The sequence below is a fragment of the Rattus rattus genome, chromosome 18 (genome assembly GCF_011064425.1).
Source record: "Rattus rattus isolate New Zealand chromosome 18, Rrattus_CSIRO_v1, whole genome shotgun sequence".
Lineage (NCBI taxonomy): Eukaryota > Metazoa > Chordata > Mammalia > Rodentia > Muridae > Rattus > Rattus rattus.
The window spans coordinates 24501289-24529058 of record NC_046171.1 but is presented as its reverse complement, the minus strand read 5'-3'; the positions used below and the strand labels follow the sequence as shown (position 1 = coordinate 24529058).

Genomic DNA, 27770 nt, shown 5'->3' with positions numbered 1-27770 from the left:
TAAAGAAATATTCATAAGGAAGTGAGTGTGATGATATTCAACCACAGGCTGGAAACTTGTCAGGAAGTAGGTGCACACTTTGTCCTATAATCAATAATTCAAATACAGTAAATCTGCCACTATCAGGTGCAGCAAAACCTCCTTCTCTGGTGTCTGCAGAATAGAGAGGCCACTCAGAAACCATGGGCAGGATATAGCACAGGGCTGCAAGGGCCTGTGACAGACAGAGCCATGTGTGCCAGCTCCACAATATCAGAAATCTCTGCCCCAAACTGGCCTACATAATGTAAACCAATACTGCAGCTCCCCAACCTTAACCAGTTTAACAAGTAATGATAGCTCACTTTGGGGTCCATTTCTCACGAAGCACTTCTAAGTGATTCACATAACAAAATCTTACTCACAAAAGATGTGAGTGTGTAAAAGATACCTTAGCTAGGGAGAGTGGAGGAGAGAGGCAGAAATGAATCAAGCTTACCCTTTCTCCATGACCCTCTCTGACATTAACATTCTGAAAACTGTGTCAAGAGAAAGTAACAGCACCCACCCTTCCCTAAAAACAACAGTACCAAACAGCTGCCTTTTCTCTACGATGACAAATCCTTACCATACAGGTAATCAACCTACTGTGAAAAGGAGTTAAGAGTACATCTGGGAAGCTACCAAATATATAGAAAAATATCATAACCATTAATGGCAGAACAAGTGGGGGGCTGGGGCAGGGTGAACAGCCTGCACATTTCCTTTTGTAAGTTGGGTTTACACTTCTCTGTCACCCAACAATGCTTTACATACGCTAGAGAGAACAAATAACTGTCAAAGAACCTCCTCAGCTAGGGACTCCACATCCTGTTCAATGAGCTTGACTTTAGAGGGACCAAATACTGTGTTCTGTACGCAAGTGACTGAAAGCTGGATCTCTTAGTCTCTGTCTAAAGGTGGATGGCTCTGAACACCCTCTCAGTATTCCATCAAACATTCGGCTAAGAGGCAGAGGGCCAACATTGTCAGGTACTACCCCTCCTGATACCTGTACAGCTCAAGGTCTTTAGCAAGATGGTGCATAAAAGACAGTTCCCTTAACTACAATCACTGCAGTGAACTCCTGAAGCCCCACACAAATTTGGAGTTGTTTGATTAATTTAAAGTCTTAATATTTCCCTCAGAGGTTAGGAGGCTTTGCTATGATTTAAAAAATATTTTTCCTAGAAACTAGTCTTCTAGTGATTCTTTTATTGCCCATAACGCCTTTTAATTCCTATCACGATGAATTAATGCATTATCACCTTTGTATCTTTTAGAAAGATACAAAGCCACATTTGAGAAAGCTCCAAATATAGAAGAAGGGTATTTTTAGCTGTGTTGACCTAAGAGATGCCCACGTTACCAGGGAAACACTTTGGCTCACTTGGGAGCTCTTTATATGGATATGGTGCCCAGCAGCCTGTCAGGCTCTAAGGTACATTCTTAGTTTAGTTCTGACTCAGCAGAGGCTTTCTCACTGAGTACAACTGCCAGCTACACTGTGACAGGAAGATAGTGGGAGTTTTTATTCTTGACTAAACTTAATTTGAGCCCTACTCACTGATAAGAAAAAAGAGAAGCATGACAACTTCAGTATAAATGAACAGAAGTAAAACACGTCATTCAAAAGTCTTTCCTGTTCACGTATCTCTTATTTTCAGTTACTTTCTTGATACAGAATGTACATCTACCAGAATTAGAGAAACTGAAATATCTTTTTTGCCAAAGTCAAAATGGTTCCTTCCTTTTATGAGCTTTAAATTTTGTGATGTACAGAGAAAGGCAAATAATTATTTTAGCTGCCACAGCTCAGATTTTTATCACAAATGTGATAAAAGATGTTGTGGAAAGGATATAACAAGACCCTAGGAGTCTGATGTTGACCAGATGGTGCAACTATACTGACAGCCAATTCACAGCCTGGGCTGCAGCCTCTTTAAGATTCTTCAAATACTCTTTGTTCTGGCCCCTGAAATCAGGTCACATGGTTGTGAGGGTCTTTGTTCAATTCTTTTCCCCTTTCCAGAGGTATTCTATAATCCTGGCAACTCACTTCCTCCTAGGAACTGAAATATTGCTGAACACTGGCTACCTACATCTTAGCTTTTTAAAGCAGCACTCAAGTTGTGTCAATAGAGGGCACTGGAGAGAAGCCTCAGGGTTTGGTTCCCTGGACTTGTAGAGAGCAGTCCCAGATAACCAGATTCCTTCAGAATGTTTGGCTTCTCCACTGTCTAGTTCCTTCAGGGAATTTCAACCAACAGCATTTGCAATAGTGTGCTGGACTCCCATGGTACCCAGTAATCAGCAGGATGCATTCTTCTTTAAGTTTTACAAGATAGAAGTAGGAGATGAGTATATGTTGGGGAGCTTCCCCTTGAAGACTCTTACCTAGGCCCTTGTGAGACTTGCTTTCTTAAGAAGCTCATCCTATTCTTTTGCTACACCAACATCTACTAAGATCTGGCCAGGAGCAATGTTATGAGAAACAGTTTTCTATCAAAGGTAGCTAGCCTGACAAGAACCCTCTCTTCTAGATACGTAGAAGACCAGAGTTCAGTCTCCGGCACCCACATCAAGATCCAGGGGATCCAATCCCCTCTTTTTGCTTCTACAGGCACTGCACTCACAGGCTATACAGTCATACAGGAACATACACATGCATAAAAATAAGTTATTCTTTCTAGATATTAAACTTTAAAAAAGCAAGCACTTTTTTTTTTTTCTGATTGAACTAAGACCAACAACAAAGGAAACCTGTGATAAGGATCCTATAGTTGAAAAGTTCTCAGACTTTTGGGCTCTTTACGCAACATGAGGAACTTGTCTCACTTAGAAACTTAAAACAGCTGTATTTGCTGCTGAAAACTAGGAAGAAGTGGGAAGAATGGGTAGCTAAGTAAAGTACAGTCCAATGAAGCAGTCAAAGAGAGTTCTCAGAGGACACATAAGAAGAGGACAGCTGAGGAACTTGAGGTCTTCGTTGAGTTCTCTTTGGTTCAGCAGATGAGGAAGCACCACTGCCAGAAAGTAATCAGGACTTGGTGTATGGGAAAACCAGCCCAAGTGCAATATGCAAAAGGCAATACAACAATGGTCTATAGATATGTCTGCTATGATATAAGCTTTCATGAGATGACATATCACATGTCGTCTCTTTTCCCCTTCCCCACTATCCTCTCCCACAGTCATAAAAATTAAATCCAACAATGGGCAGGCTGAGTTAACATTAGTCATAACAGCAAAATTGAGACTTGTCATCAGTCCTTTTTGTTCTTACATACAATTTAGTAGGACATAGTGACTCAAGTGTCCTAAGAACTCTGTTCAGCATGCTTCCTCCTATCCATTCTGGTGTAAGTCCTTGAGGACATTGCTTCTTCCTTCTATTCATAGAACCCGGTCCTCTGCTGCCACAGCAGTGGTGACAGCTAGCACCCAGTTCCCCCAGTTCCCACCTCAACCATAAACCTGTTAGAATGGTATGCAAGAGAGAATCTAGCAAACGGTTGGTGAAAGAATACTATGGAGCTCAGGCAGATGACTATTGTTTCAGTTTCTTTGTAACTGAGTTGCGAACACATACAGGTACCATGTGGGTTACATTTGTGTGTACATTTAACATTTTATTAAAGACTACCAAAAGATGATCATGGAAGCTCACCTCTGTAATCACACCACTCAGGAGGCCGAAAGAGCCAGAAGTATCATTGTAGGTTCAAAGCCAGCCTCATCTACATGGTCTAGGTAAGACATGGCTAAATAGCAAGTGCAAGAATTGGTCTTTAAAAACTACCACCACCACCACCACCACCACCACCACCACCACCACCACCACCACCACCACCACCACCACCACCCCCCTGACATTAAATCCAAGCCTTTTATATAGAACTGCTATCAGAGATTTTAGTTCAAAACAGCAAATGCACTTAAATGATCTGTTGCCTACCTGGTCCTTTTACTTGAACCTTGAATCAAGCATTAGTAAAAACAATCTCTTTCACAGCAATTCAAACATAAGAAAGCAAGAATTTGGGTTGGGGATTTAGCTCAGTGGTAGAGTGCTTGCCTAAGCGCAAGGCCCTGGGTTCGGGTCCCCAGCTCCAAAAAAAAAAAAAGAAAAGAAAAAAAAAACAACAAAAAAAGAAAAAAAAAGAGAAAACAAAAAAAAAAAAAAAAAAAAAAAAAAGCAAGAATTTAATAAAAAACTAACTTGGCACAATGTCAAATAACTACTATAGGAAAAACAGACACAGATGTATTAATTAGGGGTTCTATTGCTGTGATAAAACACTACGACCAAAAGCAACTTGGGGAGAAGGGAGTTTATTCCTGTTTAGAACTCTCAAGTCATATCACTGAGGGAAATTTGGGCAGGAATCTAGAGGCAGGAACCCAGAAGCAGGTACTGAGGCAGAGGCCATGGAGAAATGCTGCATTACTGGCTTACTCCTCAGGCCTGCTCCATTTGCTTTCTTATACACTCAGAACTACCTGCCCCAAGGTAGCACCATCCACCATGAGCTGGGACCTCCCATAGCAATCATGAATCAAGAAAATGCCTCCCCACACCTGTCTGTAGGCAACCTGATGGAGGTATTTTCTCAACTGAGGTTCCCTAGAATAGTTAATCTTGTATCAGGGTGACAATAAAACCAACCAGGACAGAAGACACATTTTCAAAGAGATGAGGACCTTGCAACAAAACAAATGATGAACTGCTGAGATGGTTCAAATAAACTAGTGAAATGACATGGACAGAATGGAAGTGAAAAGGCTGCCCTGTCAATGCTACAGTTACTGCTGCAGCTCAGTAGCAAAGGAGGCCCTGGATTTGGTCCCTAGCACTACAAAAGAAAAGTAAAACAAAGCAAGTAGATAAGCTGGGTGTGGTGGTGTATTACTATAATCCTAGCACTAAGGAGGGCAGCTGAGACAAGCACAGGAATCTGAGGCAAACCTAAAGAATGAGTTCATAGCCAGTCAGAGCTACATAGTAAGATCCTGTCAGTGAAAAACCAAAACAAACAAGTACATGATTTTTACCCCATGATTTTTTTCAGAGAGAACATCTATAAATGTTCTCTGGAATATTAGAAATCATTCTGTTAAATAAAACAATCCAGAAAGATATGTACCACATGTTTTTCTCTCATATGTGGGAGAGAGGCCAGATTTACACACACACACACACACACACACACACACACACACACACACACACACACTCACAAATGCACAATGAAACCATTTCTTCATATTTTAATTTAAACCTAAAAAAAATACCTTTAAACTCCAAATTTAATTTAAAATTTCTTAAAAAACAGTTATTGAGTTAAGATGCTAGAAAAATAAGGGAAAGAAAAAATTTAAAAAAGTAATTCAAAGGGGTAAAGCTCCAATTTTACACTGCTGTAATAATTACACATTTAATTCCCATGTGATAGACAAGGCTGCTTCCTGGAGTGGAGTGGGGTCTCCTGGTATACTTGATTACTCTGAGCACAAATAATGTTCAGAAAACCAGTCTTGTTACTACTCCGGTTGCAGTGTCCATGCTCTCTCATCCAGGAATCAATATGCCACTAGCTCTGTAGGCACAAATTACCTCCAGGCACAGGATACAAGCAGACTTATACACTGCTCATATAAACAGACTTTAACAAGCCACACTACCTTCCTCTTTACTTGGTATTTTCATTTGAATTTAGGCAGCATGAACCATTAGTCATTAGTCATACTTTGTTTCTAGAGTTGTATCTATATTTTATACTGTCAAAGCAAAGAGGTAGAAAAAAATCAGGAGGCTTTACTCCAGCTCATTCACCATTACTAAGTGGACAAAGAAAGGTTTGTTAGAACACACAGGGCTACACTCATTCTCCAACATTCCTGCCCAGATGCATTCCCACACTGGTAGAGCTGAGAAGTTAGGATAGAGGAAATGGCCTGCAAGGCCTACAATGATTATCTGAACCAAAAAAGAAGGCCCACACTTTGGACTGCTAGGCATCTGCTAATCAGCAGCGAATAACTCTGCTCACACACCCTCGCTATTTATGCCTTTAGAGGCACATTCATTTTAATTTTTTATCTGCGTCTTTTTTCTATTACAATTTGTTAAGAGCACATCTCCAATTCCATAAAAGTAGCTTTAATAAATACAGACTCAACCAAAGGTGCCTAGACAATTGTATTTTACAGAGAAAATTAGAACACTTGCAACCTACAGTAGCTTCTTTTTTTTTTTTTTAACCTAAATTTTTTTTCTGGCAAATTTCTATTATGAACAAGTAGAAAATACTTTGTTTCAGATTAATCACCCACAGGCAAAACATAAGACTTTAGCTTTCACTTTTTGGTTCAATAGTAAATTTTTTTTAAGATTTATTTATTTTATGCACTAGTGGTCTATCTGCGTGTACACTTGCATGCCAGAAGAGGGCATCAGATCCCATTATAAGTGGTTGTGAGCCACCATGTGGTTGCTGGATATTGAACTCAGGACCTCTGGAAGAGCAGTCAGTGCTCTTACCCACAGAGCCATCTCTCCAACCTCTCAAAAAAAAAAAAAAAAAAAAAAAAAAAAGTTAAAAACTTAACTTTTAAGATAAAATCAAGTATACTCAGAACTTCTAGGTAACTAATCTTGTTAACAAAAAAACCTTTATCATGTGTCCTTTCACATGTTTACTTTAACAGAACATCCTCTCTCCAGAGTTTGCTTCAGTAAAATGTTCCTTCATCAGCCTGCCTTAGTCTTAGTGTTTTCCTGTGTCCACTTCAGGAAAACTCCTTCACGTGTTTGCCTCAACAAAATACCATCCAACACAACTGACCTCCAAAGAACCCTTAAGTTTCTACTTCATCCAACTTAATTAGGTGTCAAAAAATGCATTTAAAATCTTGGTGGGGTTAACAACAGAATGGAAAAGCTGACAAAATGATTTTTTGATCATTATAAATGTTAGTGGGGATGTGGTAACATCAGAAACTGTATACACTACTAATGTGAATCTGTTTAGAAAATGACTAAGCCTATTCTGGAAAAAAAAAAATACACAGCCAAACAATTTAGCTATCCAAAGTGAAACAAGCACACATTCATATAAGAATATGTACATGAATTTTTTTAGCAGCTTTTTTTGAAATAGCCAAAGACTGGAAATAAATACAATGTCAAACTCAACAAAATAGTCTGTTCATAGTATAAGATACAATAATTAAATGCACAAAGATGAATGCATCTCAAAATAAATATGCTGAGTTTAAGAAATCAAAACAAAACAAAAATGTGGGGTGAGAGAGATGGTTGGATGGTTAAGAACACTTGATGCCCTCACAGAAGAGCCAACATGCCAACAACGCTCTGTAACACTCCGGTGCAGGTGAGCCAATATCTGTTTCTGGCCTCCCAGGGCATCAGATATACATGTGGTGCACAGATGAACATGCAGGCAAAGCACTCACATACACAAAAACATTTAAAAAAAACAAAGGCTATAAAATTCTAAAGACTGCAAACTAATGTAGTGACACAATGGATTAAGATTGTCTAGGAACACAGGAAAGGAAAGAAGATGGGGAAGAGCTGTAAAGAGATGTGGGATGATGAATACACTCTGTGGACTGTAACTGATGTGGCACTGTACATACACTGATATATTGATCAAACTGGACAAGAAACTTATGCACCTTACTGAGATTCAATATAATGACTTTTTAAAAAATGTAGTGCAGAGCTGGGGAGATGGCTCAGAGGTTAAGAGCACTGACTGTTCTTCCAGAGGTCCTGAGTTCAATTCCCAGCAACCACATGGTGGCTCACAACCATCTGTAATGGGATCAGATGCCCTCTTCTGGTGTGTCTGAGGACAGTTACAGTATATTCATATATATAAAACAAATGACCCTTAATCCTACCTTCTACTGTATGAGATCACTGTTGTGAGCTGAACGGTATCCACATAAAACACTCTGTGTGCTATATTCTGTTAGCTTTACATTTCACGGGTGGTAGTAGTTCACCTCTAGAACTCCAGCATTGAGAGGCCAAGACTGCCATAAGTTAGGGTTCAGTTTAGACTACGTAGTGAGACCTAAGATAGTTCGGGTGATATAAGAAGACCTTGCCCAAAAAGTTTTACAAAAAAAAAAAAAAAAAAATCCTTCACATATTCACTGTGCTTCTAAATTACAGGAATATGAATATAAGATATTTTTCTTATTCACTTCCGAGTTCTGACATAGTCCTGATTTTATCTATGCATAAAGCCAACTGGTAGGTGGTAGGAATGGGTAGGGTGGAGCATGGCTACAGGAAAGAGGCAGAGAGCTGGGATCATAATAACACTAGGCCAGGGATCACCTGAGGATTTCGGTAAAGGGCCAAATAGGAAATTTTTGTCTTTGTGGGCCATGCCAATCTGTATCATGATGCAAGTGCCGGTTTAGCACAAAGGCACCGCAGATGACCCACAGAAAGAACAGATGTGTCCCAATAAAACTTTACGTTCTGATACTGCTATATGAATTCTATGTAATTTTCATATGAAGATTTTGTTTGTTTGTGACTGGGTTTCGCTGTGTAGCCCTGGCTGTCCTGGAACTTGCTCTGTAGACCACGCTAGCCTTGAACTCACAGAGATCCACCTGCCTCTGCCTTCCTTTTAATCATTTGAAAATATAAAATCCCTCTAAGTTTGTGGGGCTTCTCCAATTAGGCAGTAGGTGAGATCTGGCCTGCGGTCACTGTTCACTAAGACACTAGAACATGGTATAGAGCAGGCACCAAAGTGTTGCATTTGGATAGGTCTCTAGATCAGTTATTTACTCATCTCTTGAGGGAAAGCAAATGTGACTTTGAATATTTTAAAGCAAATTGTTTGGATGTGCTTGTCATCTGAGTTTCCTAAAAGAAAACATAAAAAGACAGTTTGGAAAAATGGTTTAGAGAAAAAAAATGTTAAGAATGTATATATAGATAGATAGATAGATAGACAGACAGACAGACAGACAGGTTGGAGAGATGGCTCAGCAGCTAGGAGCACTGACTGCTCTTCCAGTGGTCCTGAGTTCAAATCCCAGCAACCACATGGTGGCTCACAACCATCTGTAATGGGATCCGATGCCTTCTTCTGGTGTGTCTGAAGACAGCTACAGTGCACTTATATATAATGAAAAAATAAATAAGTAAATAAAAGATACATACATAGTGATATGGGAAATGCTATTTGGAAATGGAAAGTTTTTCTGGGAAAAAGAGGTCAATACTCTGAAACTCAGAATGATTCCTAAATTTCCTGAATCTCCATGGTCCCCAAATGCAGTTAGGAACATTATATAGGTACAATGTAACTTTCAGGTCATGAGGCAGAGGCTGACAGCTCTGTAAGTTCTAGGCTAGCCTGGTCTATTGAGGAAATTCTTGGGCAGCCAAGGCTATATAGTATGAGACTCTCTCAAAAAACACAACACAACAAAAAGGAACTTTCAGGTCTTATCTAATACATTAAAACAAATATCAATAAAGTCAAAAGTTATGACATCTTTTACATTTATCTTTTATAAACAATTTCAAATTTAAAGCTTGCTTTATTTTCATGTTGTTATAGAATCTTTGTTGTTATAAAAACTTTTTAATTTTAGACCAGTCTTTTACTTAAAATTACAAGAAATATGTTTTCTGGCAGTGGCTTTTGCCCTTTCTAGTCCTCTACAGATCTTTCGTTAAGAGTTCACACACGTGCCAAGACAGGGAGCATGTAGCATAAAGTTAAAAGTGCAACTGGGCTTTGAGCAATAGTGAGGTAACATGGAAGGTAATTGATGTTTCATGTACTCAAACACCGCTCTTAGGGAAAACATCTGTTGTTCCTATGCCAACAGGTGTTGCCTGAGAAAGAAGCTATGTCTTATTCATTCCTGAACCTTTACTTGGCACACAGTAGGTACCAAATTAAAATGAGATAAACGATAAGTATCTGCACTATTCCTAGTATACTGCTGGCCTTGCAGAGGATTTCTCCACTGGTAAAAGACACACTTGTTTTTACTCACATTTAGAAGATCTGAGGTACCTAAACTTGGGGTACTTGACTTCAAATTCCTTACTCTCCTGATTCTTCTTAACTAATACAGAAATATAACTAGGGGTAAATCCTCTCTGTCTAAATTGATTTAGAAGTCTATGGGAACGCTAAAACTTACCTAGTCTTTGTTTTAACTGCACTGTAAATATGGAGAGTGATTCTCCGCAAATTAGGAGAGAAGAGGAGCAGAAACACAAATGGCGTTATCATCACCGAGGAGCTACATCACCAGAACGGGCAGAAAAAATATTTTTCTTTAATCCAGTGGAACAAACAGCATTTAACAATTACTTTTTCACTTAAATTCTAGGGGATAAAAATCTAGTTGTTTTAAAGATTTCTGTAACTATATAAATAAACTACCTCTTAGGTAGTAAGTAATACATAAGTAATTTTATTCATGGGTATTTTAGGTCTAAAAATAAGTACAAAACAGTTTAAAATATTTTACAGATCTTGAATTTTTAAAACAGGAAATTCTAAGAATCCCCAATCTGAAATGAAAACTTTGGTTTGTTTGTTTGTTTGCTAACTTCACTCCTGAATTCTGAGTACACAAATCTGGACTGGTGACATGGCTCACTGGCTGGGAGTCCTTGCCTAGCATGTGTGAAGGCCTGGGTTGGACTGCTCCTCTCAAAGGTTGGGATGACAAGTAAAATGCATAACACTCCAAACTCTGAAGCCTTTAAATTCTGTTTAACCCAGTGAATTCCAAGTTAATAGAGCCAATGTTGCTAAGTCACTTTACATTGTAAGAATGAACGCATGAACACTAGCTAGCATCAACAACAGTTCTGTTATCATGATCACCAAAAATTGGAGAAAATCAATAATTTTCAAATGAGCATTTCTCTCTGAAAGTACAGGTCTTGTGATATAGCTGACCATAACGAAACACAAGTTTTAAAAACTTGTCAACTGAGAATATATGCAAGGATAGATCTCACTCAGCCATCTGACCAGAATATTCTGATAGTAAAGAATAAATTAAAGCTCGATACAGCAAATTATTTTTTCCAAATGCTTCCTTTTACTTTTTACTGCAGCTTTCTGTCAGCAGGAAAACAGGAACACTTGAGAGAGAGAGAGAGAGAGAGAGAGAGAGAGAGAGAGAGAGAGAGAGAGAGAGAGAGAATGAATCCAAATCCTCTTTCACAGGGGAATGCTGTAGGGACTTTCGGAATATCAAATCTAAAAGAACTTCTTGGCAGTTACAGAAAAAACAAACAAACAAACCTAAAATCGAGCTGGTTTTAGATAAATTTGAAACCCAAAACAACTAATATTTTGCTAACTTGTTTTCCAGCTTTTTGATGGCCTTCATTGCTAAATTACTTTCAGCAGTCGCATTCTTTGTTACATCACTTCAATAACAAAGAATCCCAGGAAAATCACCCAGCCCCCACACCAAATACTGCAAACTACCTGACACATACTCAAAGTCAAATTTCTCACGGAAATCTTCTCTGATATACCAAACAGCCACCTCCAGCCCACAGGGAAAATCAACTCCTTCCAGTTGAAAAGCTAGTCTGGGGCTGTATCTAGAGATGCACCAGGAGTTTAGCCAGGTGTGGAGATGAGTTAAGGGAGTAGGAAAGGACTCCAGTGCCACAAAAAGGCTCCTATCACAAAGAACAGGGATCCACTAAGTTATGAATCCCGCTACAACTGGGAGGAACCTTGACCCACAGCCAACCCTGCACTCACCTCAGCTCTTCCTCTGGGAGCCCATTGACTCTCAGACTATCAGGACGCTCTCGCCTTCTCCGGTAGAGGCCCGACTGTGAAAGCTCCTTAAGCTGTAGTGCGGTCATAGTTTTCTCTGCACAGCAATTAAGGATACTTGTGCTAGGCGAGTGTTGCCAGCTCAGAAAGGCAGTGTCCTCTGCGGAAGGACCTCAGCACACCTGACTCTGGGTTAGAAAGCTCCAGGCAAAGCAGCCAGGCCAGTCGGTTGAAACACAGCTTCCTGTTTCTTGTTGGTACACACCCTCCCCAGCAAGACATGACTTGCCTTATCTCTGGGCCCTGTACCTAGGGGAGGGGGAGTCAGTGACCCACATGGCCCACGTGGTCACCAATAAGCAAATTTCTTATGAACAATTCCTTTATAAAATTTCTCCAAGAGTCTTCTGAATTGAAGTTGGGGAAAGCTTTAGCAAAGTAATGCTTAAAGGAGGGTCCTGCCCTGTTTTATTTGCCAGGAAATCCATTAACATTTCACAGACAGCTGTCAGTATAAAGAAGTGCCTGGTCATCAGGAGCTTTTTGGGACATTTTCCCTGGGGGGGTGGTGGTGGGGAGGCAGAATTCCAAAGGAAACAGTCCAATTCCTTCCTCTCTCAGCATTCTAAATCCTCCTGAGAAGAGAAGATGGTGTCTAGGCCACCCCCTCCCCAGTAAAAATTACTAAAAAATTCATAAATGGGAAGAAGAGTGTTTCTCCTGCTAAATTCTGTTAAATGATTTTCTGATACTATGCCTACTCTTTCTGAATAAGCCTAACTTACACAGTCACCTATGCTCGGTAACATTTATCTCAGGTTGTCAGTCTATAAATGCTAATATTTATCTGTGTATTTGATCTTGGAAAGCAAGGTGAAGGGGCTGCCGATCACAGAGGACATGGGAAATGCTGTGTCACAGGCTGCAATATGTGAACAGTACGGGCAGGGTGCCACCCACCAGGCCAATTAAGTCCCTCTCAGGACATACACCACAGCACAAATACAGGGCTGCTGGCTAGTTCTCAGCCAAAAGCTTGATTCACGGTTCTAAAATTTCTCTTTGAACAGTTTGTACCATTCTTCTCGTTTTAGACTGCTCTCAACAGGAATACAGAAAAGGAACTGAAGAGTATAGTTCATCAAAGAGTACATGGTTAGCATGTACAAGACCTTGGTTCACTACCAAGCACTACTCAAAAAGAAACAAGATGTGTTTGTATAGCATAAAGAAACCAGTAGCATTACTTTTAAAGAGGTGGGTGTTTGGCTCTGTTTTAAATTGATGTAACACTGCCAACAAGGAAACAGCTTGGTGAAAGCTACCGACACAGGAAACACAACTGTGTGGGATGAATCTTGTATGTAGAGTCTGTGGTTAGAAGGATGTGAAGACAGTAACAAAAAGACCAGTTCTAAGCTCCAACAGTAACAAAAAGACCAGTTCCAAGCTCCGTAATAAACAAGCTATGACAACTGTTACCCTCTGACTTTTCAAATGGCTGGGCTGACAAGTAGGAATTTCAGTAAGTCAACGTGTATGCTACAATGAAACTGCTACAAAGAATAAAATTAAATTCTGAGCCTTTGCTGAAGGCTCTTTAAACCATTGTCTTCATGAAGACAGATGGACAGAGGGAGGAAGAGAGGGAGAGGAGGTGGGGGTACTTTTCTCCTCGACCTGTGCAGATGCATACTGCTGCACACTGTAAAGGGAGCTAGGTAAGAACACACAGGCACCAACGGGCATTCCACAACTTTGAAAGAAAATTTCACAAACTGCTGGAAAATACACTACTGACTAGCATTCAGCCTCCAAGCTGGCCTACAGCACTGCCAGGAGGAAACACAGCCCCAGCCCCAGTGCACAGCAGAGTGTATAATACAGTAGAACACAGAAGGTCTTTTCTTCTTTTTTAATTGTTGTTTCGATTCTGGAGACAGGGTCTTACTATGTTGGGCTTACTGGCTTGGAACTTGCTATGAAAACCAGGTTGGCTTCAAACTCTCTGCCTCCCAAGTGCAGGAATTAAAGGTGTGCAGCACCATGCCCAGCCCCCTTTTTATTTTTTGAGACAGGGTCTCATGTATCTCAGGTTGGCCCTGAGCTCATTAGGTAGCCAAAGATGTCTTCGAATGCTTTAGCCCCCATTTCCACCCTCAGGTTCAAGGATGCGTGCACCAACTACTCCTGGTTTCCTGGTTTAGACAAGGCTGGGCATTCTTGTATGTTAATCAAGCATTTTACCAGCCCCAGCTCCTAGACCTGAGCTACATATCCTCAGAATCTAGGTCTTTTTTTCTCTTCAAATACACTTTCCCAATGAAAACTAGTTACCAACTGTGCCTAGTTCTTCTGTTCAAATATAGGTAAGAAGTTTTCAGTTTCAAATAACCGTCTTTATATAATTTTTACAGTACAGAGAGGCCTAGACAGGTGCTTTTCCCCACATGACTCAAAGAAACCTTTCCACTTTTGCAGTCATAAGATTTGACTGCCATTTCAGCCTTGCATTCGGTGCAGGATTCTTCGCCTTTCCTTGAACACTTACAGTAGTGATCACTTCATAAAACCCCTAACTTTCTCCTACTCCTACTGGTTACAGAGAACAGTGGTCCTCCCCACCCCCACCACCTCCACCCCAAGTTGCTCCAGCCAGAGTTTCCCAGCGGCCTCTACTCTTGCGCAGCAGTTTGGTGCATGGGCCTCACTACAACTTTCCACACCATGCTGTCTTGTCTAGCCTCCTAGATTCTTGCTAGATCAGGCATGAAAGAGCAATCTGCTCTAATGTGATATCAGCCACTGCCATCCATGCTGATAGTTTCTTCTTGAGTTTTAAGCTCCTGACTGGAATGATTGTAAAGTTCTACCTAGCACTGTGCAAGGCTGTTCTTCTGTAAGCCTAACCATGACCCAATAGCTTTCATCTTCTGGGATGATGACCTTCTGTGACTCTGATAAAAGTTTCTCACAGAAAATGCATGTGAGTACTACATTTTATAACAGTGCTACAAACTGATTCCTTCTGAACCCTACAGATAATTCTTTAGATCTTCCCTATGTATCTGTTTCTCCCTTTTCTGATCACCTCCAACTCCCAGTGTGAGTCTTTTAAGCTTCACTAGGAGTTCTTTGGTATCTATCTGCTAGCACAGCAGTGGGCCAAATGCTGTTTGGGAAAAGTCTCTCTTGTCTGCTCTAAATTTCTTTCAGCCACCAATCTTCTAATCTATTCAAACTGATCTTTTTAAAATGCGGGTCGATTATTTATTGACCCTTAAAAACCTTTCCCTGGCTCCACTGCCTTTATAACAGTATAAACAAAGAAAATGAGGTGTGTTATCTGGTGCCGGCGGAGCCTGCCCCTGGCTCCTTGATCCCTAGCATACTTGACTCCAGGCAGTTCTTAGGACAGACAGTCCTCTCACTTCCTGGTTTCTGCCAATGCAGCCTGTAAGCCTAGTAAAATGATTCTAGCAGGGTCAGTGCCTGCCTTACCCCACTATGTCTTGGGCAAAGACAGGAAGCCTTTAGAGATCTCATAGGCTTATTAATCCCCCTTGCTCTATGGATTAATTAGCTCTATGAGCTCCTTTCCATGGTCAAAACAACACAGTATTACTATTGGGCAGTTAGTTGTTTTCTTGAGACAGCATCATACCGCTATCTCGGGCTGTCTTCAAACTCATGACTGCCTGCTTGTTTCTTAGAGTTTTGAAATGTTTAGCTCTTAGCATTCCACAATATCTAAGTGAAATTTAAAATTTCATTGATTTTTTTATTTTCATGGCCTGAATGTTTTGCCTGCATGCATATAGACCGCATGCATGACTGGTATTCACGAGGCCAGAAGATGGTGTTATATTCCCTGGAAGTAGAATTAGAGACGGTTCAAATCATCATGTGGGTGTTAGGAATTAAACCTGGGTGCTCTGTTAAAGCAGTGTGGTGGTTTGAATAGGAACGACCCTCAGAGAATTATGTGTATGACTGCTTGACCCACAGTGAGTGGCTCTATTAGGAAGTGTGGCTTTGTTGGAGGAAGTATGTTACTGGGGGCGGACTTTGAGGTCTTCTAAGCTCAAGTCTGGCCAATATGACATAGTTTCTCCTTGCTGCATGCAGATCCAAGTATAGAACCCTTGGCTCTGACTCCAGCATTATGTCTGCCTGCACTCTGCCATGTTTCCCACCATGACTATAATGCACTAAACCTCTGAACCTGTAAGCCAGCCCCAATCAAATGCTGTCCTTTATAAGAGATGCTGTAGTCATGGTGTCTCTTCACAGCAATAAAAACCTAAGACAAACAGTAAGTGCTCTTAACTGCTGAGCCATTGCTCTAGCCCCCTAGGAGATTTTTTGAAAGACATACAAACTAGTTTTAGAATGTACTTAATGAAATTTCAGAGTTTATAAAAACTGTAGATTTGAACAGAACCTTCCACAAGTGTAAATATGGTCTGACTAAAAATTGGCCTAAATGTTCATCTAACTTGTCAATTTAGTTTTCAGCATTCTATTACCTTCGGGCACAAGAGGGTAAAGAGGCCTAGCAGAACCTCAATCATCTAAGTGGTCATTAGTGTTATAGGCTATCTATTTCTTCTCCTTATTGTAACAAGATCTATCTACAAAGCAGCATCCATGCAGAACTATAATTATCAAGGGTCATTACCAGTATCTTTAATGCTAGGTCCAGAAGGTCTATAAAGTGGATGAACAGCTGTACAATTTCAGCCCATTAGCTTCTCTATGTGATATGCAATAAAATAATTTATTTCATTACTAACTTTGGATTTGAAAGAGACAAATAAGTCCTCTTTTAGCTTAAGTTTTTATCTCATAAGATAATTAAAAAAAACTCATTGCAAGCTGGAGAGATGGCACTTACTGTACTTACATAGGACCAACTTTAGTTCTTAGCACTCATGCCAGGCAACTCACAACTGCTTGCAATTCCAGCTCCAGGGGAGCCAACACCTCTGGCCTCATGGGTACCTGGACTCATGTGCACATTATACTCTCTTAAATATAACTAAAAAGGAATAAAAATCTTAAAACATACTTTAATAAAGCAAAATTACTGTTTTGCATTATTTTCAACATACATTTATCTTGTAAATATTTATCTGTCAAGCATACTCTTCTTAAACACAGTTTCTCAGGAGTGTTCTGTTATGAGATCCAGTGCTGTGGATCCAACAATTCAGTACCATTGCCAGTGGGTTCAAAGTCAAAGTAACAAGGGCAAGAACATAAGAACACTAGTGTGGGAAGCAGAAATAGGTGGATTTCTGTGAGTTTGAGGCCAGTCTGGTATATTTTGGGAATTCCAAGTCAGCCAGGGCTATACACTCAAACCCTGTCTTAGAAAGAAAGAGAGAGAGAGAGAGAGAGAGAGAGAGAGAGAGAGAGAGAGAGAGAGAGAGAGAGAGGCATCAACTATTAGAAAAACTGTCTAGAACAGGGGGGGAAAAACCACCAAAAATGTGATCCACCTGTCAATAATGTTGCTAACGCCTTTGAACTCTGTAAAATTTTTCTTTTTCTTTCTTTTTCTTTTTTAAGATTTATTTATTTATTATATGTAAGTAGCTGTTCAGACACACCAGAAGAAGGCATCGGATCTCATTACAGATGGTTGTGAGCCACCATGTGGTTGCTGGGATCTGAACTCAAGACCTCTGGGAGAGCACTCAGTAACATGTCTCTTAAAATAAATAACATGAGGTCATCTACATTACTAAGTAATCTTAAGAGTGAGGTTTCTTGGTAAATTTTCAAATAGCTCAGAATAAAATTCTAGGTAATCAAGCCAGTTACACACTATTATTATTATTATTGTTAACAACTCTAGTTGTCTAGCAACTAAAGATCTGTCTGTAATAGCCTTCCAAGTACTAGTATTAAAAGCACATGCCACCACATAGAGTTCGAACAACAAACTTTAAAATTTTATTTATTATGTGTAAATGTGTGGTATGTGTTGCAGGTATGGAATTCAGAAAAGTTCTAAGTATTAAAATGTCACCAGACCAATGTGCCTTTACCCACTGAGCCATGACTTCCAACCTCAGATTTTTTTTTTTTTTTTTTTTTTTAAAGGGACCAAGAGCACAAGATGGGTTGGGTGGAAAGGCCCTTGAGAGATCAGGTAACATTAAGATGACAATTTCACTTCTGGAAACTTACTTGCTGTGGCTGCCATATAAGTACATAGGGAGTAATGTTGTTATGGTGAAAATAGATTAGGGTCAACAGGAATGCTGGGGTTAAAATGGTGAGGCCTAGAACCCATACCGAAAGTAAAAGGGCTTGTCAGCTGGATAAGAGATGGCCAAGCTGACCAGTTAAGAGGAAGGACAGGATATGGGGGAAAACACCAGTGTTGGGTTAGCAAATCGGATCCCACCAAACTCACTCCCTTTACCAAAGAAAAAGTGTGAGATATCACTGTTTTTTCACATATAGTTAAGAAACAGACTTAATTACGGGTAAGAATAGTCAGCTAGGACAAGGGGTCTAAATTTGAGGTAACTGAGACAGACCGCAGCTATATCACAGTAGCTGTGGTAAAGGAGCTAGCTCCCCACATCATGGAAACACAAGGAGAGAGAAAGCACAGTCTAATTAACGGCTGACAGACCCTGCAAAGGTCAGAGACCAGCAACACTTGCATGTTGGCATGACCACCAATGCCTACCCAGGTTTGTGGCCAGCAGACATGCTAAGATCAAAACAGGGGTTTCAACCCATATACATGAGCATCACCTAACTGTACAAACCTCATGTGAACATGATCATCTCTCTGATTGGACCAAGGGACCATGCATGGAAGTGTGGGCCTCTTCTTACTGGTTCATCTTGTCTGTGAATCTCACTAATTCATAAGAGTTTTGTGACAGTGTACATCTAGTACGCTTGAGATAACTTGAGTCTCCTTCAATCTCAAGGGCAGCCCTTTTCACCCATTTAACTACTTCAAGGTCTTCGTGCCAAATCTTCTGTGTAGAGGCAGGAAGAAAAGAAAGACATCTAGTAATCTTTGGGCTTTTCCTGCTCAGTATCCTCTTTATTTTCTCTTAGGTAAATTATTCCAAAGATGTGGGCTATATAGGACACCCAGGACCAGAAATAGTCACTGTGATCACACATAGCTGCCTTGGAAGAAATGGAACACTTGTACCTGGAGGGTGGGCAGAGTCACCTGCAGGAATGCATCCTTCTTCCCTAGGGTAGGTTACAATGAAATGACTAAGGTAATACCATCCTATCCCAATGTCATTATGTGCCTTGTCACTTCTCAGCCTTCCACCCCAACCACCACATTGACCTTGGAAAGCCTTCTGGCACTCTCTATGACCTAGACCATGGTTCAAACATATTATGTACTGTCTAGAAGATGCCACTGAGCTTTGCAAGGAAAATAAATGTTACCAAGCAACTCTAAGCCATCCACTAATGTAAACACTCATGTAATTATGGTTTTGTCTTTAAAACCACAATACCCCTGGGCTTGGGCACCAAGAGACTTTCCAGAGCCATGAGCCCACTCTTGGTCTGGCCATTAATAAACACCTCAACACTTTTAATTGGCTTAATTATCAAAGCTGTCAGTAACTATCTCCCATGTTTCATTTCACAACATACTTTAGGTGAGAAGCACACACAGTTATAGAAAGACATAGAAAGTTAAACATCAGGGCTGGAGGTATAGCTCATCAGCACAAGACTTGCCTATCAGGAGTTACCCCTGGGTTTAATCCCAATACCCCAAACAAAGCAACAGCAAAACCCATACTACCAAGCAACAATATAAATCCCTAAGAGCTGTCCACAAATCCAGATTTTCACATAAGGAATGGAATTAAAACAAGTTAGCATCAGAGTTTGGTGATGCCTACTCAGGAGGTAGAGGCAGGTGGATCTCTGAGAGTCTGAGGCCAGTCTGGTCCACACTGTGAGTTCAGGACAGCAGGGTTATATAGAGACTCTGTCTCCAAAATCAAAACAAAAGTTACTATTGTGCTTTAACTTTTCCTGGGAGAGAGAAACAAGTACCTACTTACCTCAGATGGGGCACCAATGACAGACTAAAGTAACAATACCACCAAAGTCCAACTTGGTGAACCAACCAGCTTACTAGGTTCATTTATAGAGCAAATGTAAGGGGCTCCTTACAGAAGCATGGATAACTTACTGATAGCTGCATCACCAGAAAGCCAACCCCAGTCTGAGTGACAGCTAAGGAAACTGCATCCCTAAAGTTCCCTAAACAACTTGCAGTCAGGTGGGCCGGCCTCCCCAGGAGATGTAAGTTATTACACAACTGTGTGGATTCCTTGAGAATCTTATAAAGTTCAGGAACTTCCTTAGACTTACCGAGTTTCATTTCCTTTCAGAGCCTTAATGAACCTCCCTCAGGATAGCATGCTTTACACTGTGAGGGAAGTGGATGCATATACAGTGTACAGTGTGTGTGTGTGTGTGTGTGTGTACACATATACATACACACACACAAACACACACGTATATGGCTACCATTTTTTTAAGTAACACAGTTGTAAATAGTTTCTATTCATTATTCCTATCTACTGTATACTTTGTGGCATGTCTGTGTCTTCTAAGCATATTGCTAAGCAAAACACTCATTAAGAAAAAGAAAATCTAAGCAGGTATTGGTGACAGATGTCTGTAATTCCTGAATTTGAGAGGCTAAAGCATGAAAGTCAAGAGTTTTAGGCACATTGGATTATGCAGGATTCTCCTGTCGTAAGAAATGGAAAAACAAACAAACACCCGACTAATAAAGTACCTATTGCATATGAAAGACAAGGAGGCAGAGGTGCTTTCATACTTCATATCAGGCAGCTACAAGCCAAGCTGACCCAAGGGCCAGGAAGGACAAATATGTTTTTTCCCTGGCTCTGGAATGCATAATGTGTAGGTTATTTTAAAAAAAATCATAATGCCTGCCTCCCACTCATGCAGATTCCATTACTTTTAGTCAGTAGTGGCAACAGTCAATGATCATGTCAAAATTATCTTGACCATGTTAGTAAATTCTTAGGTTCTGTATAAATTGTAATCTGAAAGGCAACAATAATGCTAAAGTTTTTTTTCTTTTATTGGATATTTTCTTTATTTACATTTCAAATGTTATCTCTTTCCTCTCCGGAAACCCCCATCCCATCCCCCCTCCTCCTGCTTCTATGAGGGTGCTCCCTCACCCACTCCCCCCCTCCCCCCCCCCCCCCGCCCCCACCCTGGCATTCCCTTATCCTGGGGCATCAAGCCTTCACAGGACCAAGGGCCTCTCCCGGCATTGATGCCATCCTCTGCTACGTATGCGGCTGGAGACATGGGTTGCTCCATGAATGCTCTTTGGTTGGTAGTTTAGTTCCTGGGACCTCTCAGGGGGTCTGGTTGGTTGATAATGTTGTTCTTCATAAGGGGTAATGTTGAAGTTTTATTTCCTTATCTCAAACATCAGCTTTACTCCGTTTGTTTATGTTGAGACAGGGTCTCCCTGTATAGGTCTGGCTGACCTGAATCTTACTATATGGATTAGTCTGGCTTTGAATGTACAAAGATCCACCTGCCTTGTCTCCCAAGTGGTAGAATCCCAGTCTTCACGCATATGGCACAAATGCTTTACCACTGAATCATTCCCCCCACCCCAAAGCTGCTGTTTTAAGTGGGAACTGATAAAGTCAAAGTAGGCAGGAGATCCTTTCCTGTGAACAGGGGAGCAGAAGGGGGCCCAGGTAGTGCAGTAAGACAATAAGCAGCAGGATAGGGAGCACAGCAGCTAGGGCCAGGATAGGAGTGAAAAACACGAAAGAAGGGTGTGGGGTGCACCAGGAAGCAAGGCAGAGAAGCCACGGTAACAGACTAGGAGGGGCAGAGAGGGAGGTAGTAGGCTCTGGCATTGTTAACATTTTTCTTCACATTCTTTCATCCACATAGCAACCAAACAGACCTGGTGAAGTACAGCCTGAGCTGTACTTATGTAGCCATAACCTTGCCCATATTTAAAGTCTACTTTGAATCTAATAAAAACACTTCTACAAGTCCACAAAATCAACCAGAAATATCTCAGTTGGTAGGGTGCTTGCCTAGTATGGACGAAATTGTGGGTTCTAACCCCGGTACCACATAAAAACTGGGCATGGTAGTGCCCAGTGCTGGACACGTGGAGCAAGGGATCAGAAGTTCAAAATCATCCTTGATACATGGTGAGTGCAAGGCTAGGCCGGCTAAGTCAGACCCTCTCTCAAAAGATGTGGTGGAGGCACAGAGATGACTCAGGAGGTTAAGCATTACCTTGCAAGTATAAGAAACTGAGTTTGACCCTAGAGTGCTCTTTCCTTTGATATATTCATTTGCTTTTGAGATAGGGTCTTAACAATCAAATGTATTATTAAATTAATAGATTCTGTTTAGATACCAGTTTAAACAAGCCAACAATAGAAGCATATTCTTAAAACAAGTGGGGGATGTGATTACAAACTAGGCATTAAATAATGCTGAGGTATAATGCTCTTTTTGTCAGATAGGACAGCAGTATGCAGTTTTATAATAAAGTATCCATCTCAGAGACCAACTCTGATACATACCGAGATAGTACCAACTAATATCTGATTCTGCTTTTAAATATTTAATTGAAAGAGGAAGAATTCGAAGCAAGTTCGGCAACAGAGCAATGAAGTCCAGGCAGTGAGAGTACAGAAGTCATTTCTTGTTTGTATTAAAACATTTTCCTAACAGCTTTTTCTAATGAGGCCTCTGAGGATGTTAACTCTTGACACATTGGCACGTATCTCCTCTAAGATCAGACAGAGTACATTGGAGGACATGTTAAATTCCAAAAGGAGGTCTGTAGGAAAGAGGAGAGCTCATTCTAAGTGGAGGAGTGAGGACAGCCTCAAGGAACAATGAGCAGGTGCAGAGACTCATTGACTGGAACCTCAGAATGCTATTTGAATCTCAGCTGCATGGTTTATATGTCACCTGGAAAGAAGTTATAACGAGTGTGAATTCAGGGTGGAAAGGATTATAAGCCTGGAGATACAGAGTTTGGTAGTTCTTCATACAACAGTATAAGCCACAGGAGCAGAAAAAAGACATTCTGTGTGTGTGTGTGTGTGTGTGTGTGTGTGTGTGTGTGTGTGTGTGTGTGTGTGTGTTGGGGTGGGAGTAGGGTTCAGGCTTTTTCAGGGACACATGTTGCCAAAACAAATCCACACAATCAGAATAGCATATACACTTACATGGCTGATTCCTTTACCTGCTTCTATTTGAATCATGTCCTGAACAAGAACATTTCAAACCCGGAACAGCTTTTCTCAATCCTCCACTACTGTCACACCCTGATCTTCCACTCCTGGCTGATGATCCCTTTTACTTTAGAGAAAGCATTCATCTTCAGAAGGAAACCACCACAACTACCTTCGAGGCCTATTTTCCATTATTCTCTTATTTTAACATGCCCTCTATTCCACTGGGGCTCAGTAAACAACACAAAATCCACTCCATGGTAAGTTTATATAACTGTCATATTAATGATCATATATAGCAACAATCATGATGTTAATGCTTTGCATATTAGTTGATTTAATCCTGAGTGGTATCCTATTTTATATAAGAAGAAATAAGGCCAAAACTTGCTATGTGATAGTAGCAGGATCTGAATGGGCATAGGAGACCTTATTTATAAAAAACAGTACCATGTTGCCTCTCTCAAAATAAGGAACTCAATTTTAAAGGTTATAATTTCTTCAACATGGTATCAGATAGCAACAACAACAAAACAAACCAATTCACTACAGCTTGATTATTAGTAACACAAAAGTAAACAGTGTATAAAATCATAATAAAGAAACAACCTGTGTTACTATTAAAAAATATAAATATGTAACAGAACCATAAAGACATGCACAGAGATGACAGTCAATAAAGTTGTCTCCTAGAGGAAAAACACAGGGAAACCAGCTAACTAATAGAAAGTATGCAAAGAGTTTTCAAGTACATTTGTGGCTTTCAAGTACATTTGTGATGTTTTACTTCTTAAGATGGCTGCTACATAAGTCCTTTTTATTAACTTCTATTGCAAAGAAACGAAAGCAGACTGGTGGCTCCTGCCTGTAGCTCTGGCACTAGGGTGCTGTGACAAGAGGACTGCAAGAATTTGAGGTCAGCCTGGACTACATAGTGATTTTGAGGCCAGCCTGGACTAGAGTGAGAACCTGTGAATTTCTGTACTAGAGTGGGCCAAAATAAACAAACAAATGCAAACACACCATACAGCTATCTTAGACTAGATAAGGCTCCAGTTTCTGCCACCATGTGGCCTCCTAGAGATAGTACAAGCATACTATTTTCAGAAAACCAGATTGTTAATGTTCAGGTCATTACTGCATGAGTAGAAACACAAAGAGTCAGCCACCATTTGACAAATAATTAATTCTAAAAACATATTTTTGGCTAAGGGTGTATCTTAGCTTGTTAAACATACCAAGGCTTAGCACTGAAAACACTACTCTCATCCTGTTAGCCTATTTATTTCCAACTATGCAACTTCCAAACAGAAGATTTAAATAAGGAGCTCATGTAAAGGAATATCGATTTGGGGGGAGGGCGGCAATGGGGGGGAGGGTGGGAAGGGGAACACCCATAAAGAAGGGGGGGGGGAGGGATTAGGGGATGTTTGCCCGAAACGGGAAAGGGAATAATATTCAAATGTAAATAAGAAATACTCAAGTTAATAAAAAAAAAAAAAAAAAACTTTACCAATAATCAGTTTAGGATCTGTGCCTTTAAAAATAAAAGGTCTATTTATATGAAAGTTTTGCCTTTAAAAGTACAGATTTTGGAGTAAGGATTGCTAGTGATATTTAAATATGTATGTTATATACAATATATGACATATAATAATATATAATATAATATATAACTATAACATAGAACGTATAACATATAACATAATATATGATATATAACATAAAACATATAATATATGATAATATATAACATAACGTATAATATAACATATAATATAATATATAACATATAGCATACAATGTGTAACATATAACATATAATATATATTCTGATCAGTAGCCTAACAAAACTAACAAATGATACAAAATCTGTATCTGCTTAAAAAAAAAAAAAATCTATCACCAGAGTTTTCAGGGACTAAGCAACTACCCAAAGACTATACAGGGACTGACACTGGGCTCCAACCTCATAGGTAGCAAGGAATAGCCTAGTAAGAGAACCAGTGGAAGGGGAAGCCCTTGGCCCTGCCAAGACTGAACCCCTAGTGAATGTGATTGTTGCGGGGAGGGCAGTAATGGGGGGAGGATGGGGAGGGGAACATCCATATAGAAGAGGAGGGGGAGGGGGATGTTGGCCTAGAAACCGGGAAACGTAATAACAATCGAAATGTAAATAAGAAATACCCAAGTTAATAAAGATGGGGAAAAAAAAAAAGGAATAGCAATGTGAAACTTACTAGGCATAAAGTATAAAATGGAAAAAAAATCAATGTAAGAAGCTGTGGTAGTGCGTGTTTTTAATTCCTGTACTTGGGAGGCCAAGGCAGGCAGATCTCTGAGTGAGATCTACAGAGAAACCCTATGTGGAAAAACAAACAAAACAGGTAAGGACAGCGGGAAGCCCTGCCTTTAGTCATAACTAAGTAGGTAAATAAAGACTTACATATACACTTCAAAACTAGCACGTAGGGGTTGGGGATTTAGCTCAGTGGTAGACGCTTGCCTAGGAAGCGCAAGGCCCTGGGTTCGGTCACCAGTCGGGGAACAAAACAAAACAAAAAAAAAACTAGCAGTAAATAATATGGACAGATATAGAAACTCTGTCCATAGTATTACTAATTCACCTGCAAACCATCTTTTCCCTGAAACAACTTTTTTTTTTTTTTTTGGAGACAAGGTTTGGGCCTGAAAGTCACTACATAGACAAGGCTGGCCTTGAACTCAGAGATCCACCTGCTTCTTCCAACAACTAACTGGTTTCTTCCTCACTGTGCCCCGGATCAGCACTGCTGTGTCTTCTTGACTCTGCTATTTTTCTATCCAAATGTTCTCATCCTGTGGAGCCTTCCCTTCCCAATGAAGCAGTGGGAGCTCGGGGCTGAGATTTCACTGACTATCACAGCCTTCCATACGCTGTTCACTGCTGGCTATTTCCCTCAGTGACCCCTAGAGTGTGGCAAATAGCATGAGACAACAAACACTTGCCAAGTAACTCAAGTTCAGGAACGTCAGAGAAACGTGAGAAGGTATTTATATATTGTGAAGACTTTTTTTTAGTGATTTCTACAGATATACATCAACACATATACATGTAACTGAAATTAACGAAACAAGGCCCTGGGTTCACAAGGACACAATCTGCCAGACAAGGTAGCTAAATTCCTACAAAGTCTACTTCTTAAAATGTTGAATATGATTTTCATCTCTTTTTGCTTTGCTTTTTTTCTCTCACTCTTGCCTCAGACTCTTGAATGCAGGGACTCCAGGCATTCAGGCCTGTCAGACCTTCAAGTGCTGAAGCTCAGCATGAAGCCTCAATACGTATTAAAGCCACTCCACTGTGTGTGTACAGCCCTCTACGCCTGTATGAGTTTGGCCTTCTCAGAGCACAGTCCTTTCTTTCCTTCTTTTTCATTCCAAATCATGGATGTCTCACTGTAGTTTTCAGGGTTTCTTGTGGCAGGGATTACCAAACTTTTGAAAAAGGCTAGACGCTAAATATTTTAAGTGCATCCAGTTACCAGACTTTTTTCTTTAGCAGATGTTAACTTTAGCAGATGTAAAAACTGGATACCACACTTCGAGAATGAATGTCCCAAAGACCCACACAATCACTGAGTGTTTGAAAGACCCACAGCTAGGTTTATGAAAAGAAAATCTGGTCTTCAGCATCAACAACACCTGCACTGATTCAAAGAAAGAGAAGAAACAGGCGGGCTGATGAGTACCCGGGCAAAGGGCCTCACTATTTAGTAGACAGCACTACAAGCCATGCAGCACTGTTAGTAGCTGAGCAGGAAAACAACAAACCAAAAACCAACCGACCAACCGACCAACCGACCAACCAGCCAATAAAAAAATAAGCCTGCTCCTCTTTGGGAATAGAAACTTCCTTTTCCCTAAATAGTCACACCTCCCAGGCTTCTGTTATCCAATGAGCAAGGCTTGATTAATCCTAAATAAATGTCTAAACTAGCAGTGTTATCTGATATAGAATGTTAAGTACCTAGAGACCTCAGCTTCAATCTCTCCTTCCAAACATGGCACTAATCAAGGTTACTTTCTTCCTAGGACATAAAAGTTACTTCCATTCTATTTAAAGCTATGGCAAAAAAAAAATCATAAAGTAATTTAATATGAAAAGTATTAATTCTTAAAACTACAAATTCCTCATAAAAAATCTTCACTTGATAGTCATATTGTGACTAGAAACACAGAAACTGAACCATGGTACAATTTATTTTGGGGTGGAAAAGCTTTCTAAGACTTTCAAATCATATTCATGACCCACTGAGGGGGTTACTTTATAATCTACTGTTTGGGGAAAGACAGGATCTATTTTAGCTTTCCATGAACTGTATATTGGCAGACTGACTGACTGGGGAGCTTGTGGTAGCTCCTTAACTATGCAGTAAAGTCTGTACACTGGTATGGCTTCTAGGACTACTGCAGGGGTGAGACCAGCTGGGCAACCCTGAAGGCTGTACTTCAAAGCAACACCAAAACTGCTCAGGTCTCCTGGTCTAAAATACATTTAACAGGGTGTGGTGGTGTTCACATGTAACCCTAGCACTCAGAGCGGCAAGAATAGTCTGGGCCCATGTAGTGAAACCCTGTTTGATTTATTTATTTT

The 27770-nt window shown here is 40.3% G+C and overlaps 2 protein-coding genes across 7 annotated transcripts in view; both read right to left on the bottom strand.

The window, feature by feature from the left end:
• The window catches only part of P4ha1 (prolyl 4-hydroxylase subunit alpha 1), a 1160453-nt gene that overhangs the window by 699592 nt on the left and 433091 nt on the right, over window positions 1-27770 (bottom strand). The window lies entirely within an intron of this gene.
• Window positions 1-27770, bottom strand: part of Lims1 (LIM zinc finger domain containing 1) — a 106342-nt gene that overhangs the window by 34794 nt on the left and 43778 nt on the right. For 2 of the 4 annotated variants that reach the window (XM_032888358.1, XM_032888359.1), the window contains exon 1: window positions 11832-12913. The exons of 1 other annotated variant lie outside the window; for it this stretch is intronic. In XM_032888358.1, the coding sequence (XP_032744249.1) occupies window positions 11832-11938 (107 nt within the window). In that variant the 5' untranslated portion in view covers window positions 11939-12913. Of the gene's footprint in view, window positions 1-11831; window positions 12914-27770 lie in introns of those variants that run through there. One more of the 4 variants, XM_032888360.1, reaches the window with a different exon arrangement.